The 8,159-nt window shown below is 36.8% G+C and overlaps 1 protein-coding gene across 1 annotated transcript; it reads right to left on the reverse strand.

Moving 5' to 3' along the window:
• Positions 1 to 6,006: 6,006 nt before the first annotated feature.
• LOC118043649 (3-ketoacyl-CoA synthase 19) lies at positions 6,007 to 7,859 on the reverse strand. The gene has a single exon (XM_035051680.2). The coding sequence runs from the start codon at positions 7,776 to 7,778 to the stop codon at positions 6,372 to 6,374; it is 1,407 nt and encodes a 468-aa protein (XP_034907571.1). The 5' UTR covers positions 7,779 to 7,859; the 3' UTR covers positions 6,007 to 6,371.
• Positions 7,860 to 8,159: the final 300 nt, after the last annotated feature.

Raw genomic sequence — 8,159 nt, forward strand, 5'->3', positions numbered from 1 at the left:
CAGGAGAAAGTGCGATTAAGGGAGGAGAAACAAACAATAGTTGTAAATGAGGAGTGATTGCACGTTAATCAATGTAGTTATAAGAATAATATTTTTATATTTTTTTTAAATAAAGAGATATTATTTTGAATGAAAATAAAATAAAAACTCTTATAAGATATTATTTTTAGTAAAGTTTTAAATCAATTCAAAATAAAATCTATCTCGGGCTAGAATTTAAGTTATTGACTAAACGAATTAACCGACAAGCTGCGGCCAAGCTTAACAAATCCTAACCCAAGCCTTCCTTGCCACAGAGTCAGGAGGTGTGGAAATATGTAAGAGTCACATGTGATCAGCCTTCTGACACATAAAAAGACAAGAGAACAAAAGCTAGATGAACACATGATCAATAGCCATCAAAGCTAGCTAAAAAGAGAAACATAATGGAATGGAAGCATACAAAACTTCTAGCTACTAGCTACGAAAGTACAAATTTTCAGAGTAGGTGGCAGCATCAAGACAAGATGATCTACAGAAGAAGATGGTCTAGAGCAAGATTTGTATGTCTAGCTAGGAAGCATGTTCCACAAATAAGCAGTTCCCCAATTTGTCGGAAGACGAGAATGCGGAAAAAACTACACCAGAAGTGGAAAATGGCATGCACCTTGGAAGAGCAAAGGAACATGAAAAAGGAAGTAAAACACCAATCTGGAAGTAGCCTAGCATGAACATATATAGAACCAAATAGCATACATATGAGCAAGTCACGGGCACATCAAAGGCATCGACAAAGGAATAGCCACGTGCCAATGAGCTGCGTACGGAATCATATCAGCACCAGAATATAGAATCATGTATTAACTTCATCACATCTCGAAAGGGAGAAAGATCCCAAAAACCATGTATAGAGGTTGAGCCCATCTCGATCAAGAAAGATCACAAGAAACAAAAAGGGAGAAAGACTTCAATATTGTTCGTTTTTAGTTTATAAGAAGAGTTTGTAGAAGAAGAATTTTCAAAAAGAACCGAGAAATAGTATTTCTTGTGTATTTTACTGAGCAAGAAAGACCTGCTTTTATACATGTTGCATGCGATTAATAATTGAATCCTAAAATTTAAGAATCAAATCATCTCCAACCATCCAATGATTGAGGGCTACGATTCTGATACCTATGCAAGAAACGGTTGTAACAGAAAAATAACAGAAACAACTAACTATAACTGTTGCAACTTTCTTTAACAGAAAACTCCTTCCATTTCTTCATTCTTCTCGTTATAGCTTGTAGGATTTACTTTTGAGGCTTGAAATCCAAGTAATCAGCTTATCTTTCAATAGCCTCTCCTAAGCTGCTTACTGGTTTAACTCCAAGTTTCAATCTTGTTGTTTGAATCTATCTTTAGGAAGTGCTTTCGTAAAAATATATGCGAGTTGTTCTTCATTTCTGCAGAATTACATGTTGATCACTTCCTCTTGCAGAGCTTCCCTTATGAAATGATGCTTCCTATTTATGTGGCTGGTTCTTTGATGAAAAAATGGATTCTTGGCCATTGAAATTGTTGACATATTATCATGGAATAGAGGTGTTTCTTCAGTTTGCATTCCACAAAAAATCATCAAGAACAAATCTTAACCAAATGGCATGTGTTGTTGCTTCAAATGCTAGACATACTCAACTTCTGCTATTGATAATGCCATTGTGTTTTGTTTCACAAAGGCCAGGAGAATGCTCCATATCCAAAACTAAATGCATAGCCAGAGGTGCTCCTGCTATCATCTTCACTTCCTGCCCAATCTGCATCATAAAATCCAATAAGAGTTGCTGACTGATCTCTCACATACTCATTGCCATAGCCGAGTGTCCCTTGCACATATCTTGAAACCCTTCTTGTAGCTCCCATATGTAATTTATAGTAAACTTATACATTAGATCAGGTATTGTTGTTGTTAAATATAGTAAACTTCCTACTATTTTCCTGTAAAGCCCTTCATCAGCTAACTCACTCTCATCCACCTTTTTTAGTTTATCACCAGTGGATAAAGGGATTAAAATTCATTTACAATCCTCAAGCACAAACTTTCTAAGCAAGGTTTTGGCATACTTGCTTTTATGAATGAATACTCTTTTGATCAGTTTGCATTATTCTCATGCCCAAGAAATGATGAAGAAGTCCAAGATCAGACATCTTATATCTCTGCATCATTTCTCTTTTAAACTTACTAAACATCCTCTCACTGCTACCAATATAGACAATATCATCAACATAGATTGAGACAATAATCAAGTTCCCTTCACGATCAGACCTTGTGTACAAGGTAGCTTCACTTGTGCTTCTTTTGAATTTGTATATTGAGAGGTATACATCAATCTCACTGTACCAGGCCTTTGACACCTCCTTAAGTCCATATAATGCTTTTCTTAATTTGTAAATCTTGTGCCCTACATCCTTTACTTCAAAACCCTCAGGCTGCTCAACATACACATCTTCTTCAAGCACACCATTTAGGAATGATGACTTAACATCCAACTGAAATAGCTTCCATCCCTTTTGTGTTGCAAGTGCAATAAGAGTTTGAATTGTATCTAACCTTGCTACTAGCGTAAAAGGTCCATTATAATCAATTCTAGATTTTTGTACATATCCTTTTGCTACAAGTTGGGCCTTGTGTTTTTGAACTGTTCCATCCAGATGAAGTTTGGTTTGAACACCCATTTCACTCCTATAACAGGTTTGTCAATTGGTCTCTTCGCCAATTCCCAAGTATTGTTCTTCTTTATCATTTATAATTTTTCCTTCATAGCTTCTTGCCAAGTTATATCTCTAGTTGCTTCTTAATAATTCTCAAGTTTTATTATGCACATATGACACCTTGCATATATATCTTCCAAGGTCTTTAACTTTACTGAAGTAGAACTAGGTGTAGAGTGTTGACTGCTATCACTACTAATATTCTTAACTAACTCGTCAATTGTGGAGTTTAGATGAGAACCTCCAACATTATCAGGTTGGGTTGCATCATGTTGTTCTCTAGAATTTTCACCTTCAACTTCATCTCCTTCAAGGTTGAGAGGCATGACACTGATTTCATTTGATTTCTTTCCTAACTCCATGACTTATCCTCACTGAAGATCACATTTCTTGAGAGAACAATCTTCTCATATTTCAGATCATACACTCTATACCCCTTTTCACAGCTTCCATATCCCACAAAAACTCCCTTTCCAGCCTTTCTATCAAATTTATACCTCAAGGATGATGGAACATGAGTGTAACATATGCCACCGAACACCTTCAGATGCTTTACTCCTTGCTTCCTTCTTGTAAATGCTTAAAATGGAGTTTTTATTGTCACAAATATTGTAAAACATCTGTTCTGAAGATACATGGTTGTGCTCATAGCTTCTGCCCAGAAAATCATTGGCATTTCTTTCTCAGTTAACATGGACCTTGCTATCTCACAAATTGTTCTATTTCTTCTCTCTACAACTCCATTCTATTGAGGAGAGTATGCAATAGTTAGTTGCCTCTTCATTTCCAGGTTTGCATAGAAGTCTTGAAATTCATTTGAGGTGTATTTACCACCTCTATCACTCCTTAGCTTCTTCAATTTGTATCCACTTTACAATTCAACAAAGGCTTTGAATTTTTTGAACACATTAAGAGTATCAGATGTATTTATGAGAAAGTATACCTAGCATATTCTTAAAAAGTCATCAATGAATGTGATGAAGTATTTATTTCCCCCAATTGATTCGTTCTGCATTGGTCCACACAGGTTTGTGTGTATTAGCTCTAGTGGATAGCTTGCTCTCTACGCTTGTTCTTTATCAAACTTTTCCTTGTGATGTTTTCCTGAAACACAGCCTGCACACATATCCTTCAATTCCTACGCTTGTTCTTTATCAAACTTTTCCTTATGATGTTTTCCTGAAACATAGCCTGCACACATATCCTTCAATTCTATCAACACAGGTAATCCACATACCATCTCCATATGTTGTATCTTCTTCATGCTAGCAAAGTTCAAATGTCCCAATCTTCTATATAATATGTAGGAATCTTCAATCACTAATGCTTTCCTTGCTGCAGGTGTCATGGATTTAAGTAAAAGAGGAAAGCATTGATTTTCTCCCATAATCACTACTGCTACAACATTGTTGAGGTTTTCATCATCAAATATCACTGCTTTGTTACCCCTAAATAGGATATAATATCCATGCTCCATCATTTGGCCTACACTCAATTCGTTTTCATCCAAGCCTGGAACAAATAGCACTTCATTTAATATCTCTTCCCATGCTAAGTCTTCACCACTAGAGTGCCTTTTCTAGTTGCTTGTACGAGATCTCCAGAGCCCATCTTAACTTTGCAAGTCACAATTATATCAATCTTGATTAGTTTAGATTCTTGAGATGTCATATGGTTATTGCAAGAACTGTCCACAAACCATATATTTCTATCTTGCAAACTTGCAGAATGACAAGTATAGAACACAGTTCATGTTGTTACTTCTTCTTCCTTTGCATAGTTGGCTAATTATTTGTGACTGTGACTATCACATTTTTTTACAATATGGTCAAATCGATTGCATCTTCCACATCTTGGTTTTCTTTTATGCCTGCACAATCCAAAATGATACTTTTGACAAACTTAACACTATGGTTTTACACCTGCTTGACTGCTCCCCCTCAGCACTATTATTCCAGCTTGAGTTGTAGTTATTTAGGTTTCTATTTTGAGTCCAATTTGATCCCCTCCTATCTTATGATTGCCACTTTTGAGTGGATCTGCCCTGTGAACCCTTATTTGTACCATAGGCTTGGTTTTTCCAACCTTTAAACTACTAAAGGCTCTCTCTATTCCCGTTAATTTATCTTTTTGATCATCATGCAAATCCTCCCTTCTATCATAGACTTTGATAGATGCAATAACCTCTTCTACTATTAGAACATCAAGATCTCGTGTTTCTTCAATGATAGACACAATGGATTTATATCTTTTACTTGGGCTCATTAACAGTTTTTGCATAATTTTAGTTTCATATAAATCTTCACAAAGTGATTTTAGATTATTCACAGTTCTAAAAAACTTAGCCAAGTAGCTATCTAAGCTTTCATCATCTGACATTCTTATGTACTCAAAATCTGCTCTAATTGTTTGAAGTTTTACAACTCTTACCTTTTTATCTCCTCTGAACTCTCTGCTTAAAATGTCACAAGCTCCTTTTGTAGTCTTCTCATTTCTAATGCGGGGGAAAAGCTCATCAGTTAATGCTCATTGAATGAGACTCAACGCCTTTGCATTCTTTATTTTGTTTCAGCTTCACTCTCTTCATCTCTAAAGCCTTTTGTAACCTCAAGTGCTCGCTGAGGTTATATTCCAACCTCTATTACATCCCATAGATCATATGCTATGAGGATAGTCTCTATTTTTACAGCCCAAAAATCATAGTTTGTACCATTGAACTGTGGAGCTCGTAAATCTCTTCCAAGAGAACTTGATCCCATCATTTTTGTAAGTGAGACTTTGTAAAGCAATCAATGAATCTGATCTCATAGTTTACGCCTCTTTCAGGAATCAAACTTGACGCTCTCATACCATGTTTGTTTTTAGTTTATATGAAGAGTTCGTAGAAGAAGAATTTTCAAAGAGAATGAGAAATGTTCTTGTATTCCACTGTGTATTTTGCTGAGCAAGAAAACCTGCTTTTATACATGTTGCATACAGTTAATAACTGAATCCTAGAATTTAGGAATCAAATCATCTCCAACCATCCAATGATTGAGGGCTACAATTCTTACACCTATGCAAGAAACGATTGTAATAGAAAAATAACATAAACAACTAACTGTAACTGCTGCAACTTCTTTTAACAGAAAACTCCTTCCACTTCTTCCTTCTTCTCGTTATAACCTGCATGATTTACTTCTTAGGCTTGAAATCCAAGTAATCATCTTATCTTTCAACAAATATTATATCATAATAATTCAATCGAGAATCCAAATATGATGCATGAAGGTACACTAATTATAAATAACTAGGTTTATATAGAGATCACGAAAACTTAGTACAGGTACAAAGGACGTGACAGAAGCTTATTCAATACATCAGTATTCTTTCACACAGATTATTGTAACATATATTAAGACCATATTTTATTTGCAAAAACATGGGCAATATCTAGTATTAGACCAAATTTACTTCCACGCAATACTTCACACGTATGGAGAGGCTGAAAGGAAGGTCGATCTTGAGACTGATTAACTTAAAGCCCCAGCATGAGACCATATAATTATGCTAGTAACTGGATGTATCGTCTTATGGCATGTAATCTTAACGCCCGGAGAAGTTTGATTGTATCAAATCAAACTTCACAGACCATATAATAATTATGCTAACAACTGGATTAGTGGTAGGAGATCTTCAATCCTGGCGGAATTCATGCTTTCATCATTGATCCAATCAAACTTCTGAGAGAAAGGGTTGTCTAAGGCTTTTGGAGGGTATTGATCTATGCAGTCTTGCCAGACATTTGTGTCCTCCAAGTCCTTCATAACTTTCCACACACAATTGTTGCACTTAAAACCTGCCCCGAGGCTGATCATTAGTATTTTATCACCCTTCTTGAGCCTTTTCTTAGCCTCCATGTAACCTAAAACATACCACAGGCCGCCGGATGATGTATTTCCAAACCGATAAAGTGCCATTCTTGCTGGTTCGAGATCATAATCGTTGAGTGCTAAGCTCTTACCAACCTCATCAATAATTGCCCGCCCACCGGGGTGCACACAAAAGTGGTCGATTCCAGACCTGAGATCCAAACCAGGTCCTGCAGCCGTAGGAGGTGGTCTCTTCATTATTTTGTTTCGATAATAACTTATTTTGTAGCGGAGCAATTCTGACAGTGGCAAAACTTTAGGAAGAAGAACTCGGAGATTCATGGTTAAAGCTCTGGCACCAGCTTTGGGTAGATCTCTGGTGAGCCGGAAGCCTTTGTGGCCAAGGTCATCTTCTACTTGGATGCAGCTGCCGTATGCTTCATCATTAGAGCCGATATGTGTGCGTACAGAACAAGTCAATTCCAAGAGGGCTTTATGCTTCAAAGCTCTATTATTTGTTAAGAGCATGGAGCAGCCCCCGGTACGAAAAAGAATGTTGGAGAGCATCATGGACTTGTCTTTGCCAGAATACCAATTTGGACCCATGGATTCTGTGCTCACGACGATTGCAAGTGAATTCTTGCATGTCTTGAACAATTGGTTAACCAAATCAACGGCTACTACACTTGCACTGCAACCCATTCCAGAGAGATTAAACGCTTTGATGCCCTCCCTCATCTTGTAACGGTTTATTACTCGAGCTGTTAGTGAGGGAGCTGGTGAGAACAGAGAGACTGAAGAGACAATAATGTCGATTTCTGATGGAGAAACTCCTGTCTTAGCAAAGAGCTTATCAAGAGTATGAAAAATGATACCATCCATCTCCGAAACAGCATCCATATGAGTTGCAGATTCCTCTCTTCCCTCTATGACATTTTTTGGGCAATAAGTTTGTTCACCGATGCCAGAACTAACCATAGTTCTTAAAAGAAACCTGTATTCTTCTATTCCCAGAGTCTTGTTTCGGGTAACAATTTTAGCACAGGATCCAGTATCAAGTTTTTGGTCCTCAGTGGCTTTATGGCACTCATAGCTTAGCATATAGCAACACTGGTCTCTCTTTTGGTATCCCAACCTAAAAAGGTTGAAGATAATATAGCACAATAATAGTGGAAGCATTGCCAAGAACAACTCCATAACAAGAAAAGATAGGCTACAGATTGGGTTTCAAGAGACACACAGACTTTTATGAGGGAGTTTATGATCAGCACTACAACTATGGTCGTCCTCTTATAGACTTGTACTAGAGAACGGGTTACATGCTTGCATGTGCACATGCAAGCATTAGATAATGTTTCCACAAAAAAATTGATTACACGGTCCAAGGTTGGGCAAATCCTTGTCAGAAATTTCAAAATAGGTGGGCCACGGCTGTATATTAAAAAAAAAAAAAACCTAAAAGGCTTTATACTTGTGGAGGAGCTAATTATTGTGGATTCAAAAACTATAATGTTTATTTTCCCTTTATTGCACTCAGTATTTGCGTCGGTAGAAAAGGTAAAGTTGTTTTTTCCGATA

Source organism: Populus alba, chromosome 13 (assembly GCF_005239225.2).
Source record: "Populus alba chromosome 13, ASM523922v2, whole genome shotgun sequence".
In the NCBI taxonomy this organism is placed as follows: domain Eukaryota; kingdom Viridiplantae; phylum Streptophyta; class Magnoliopsida; order Malpighiales; family Salicaceae; genus Populus; species Populus alba.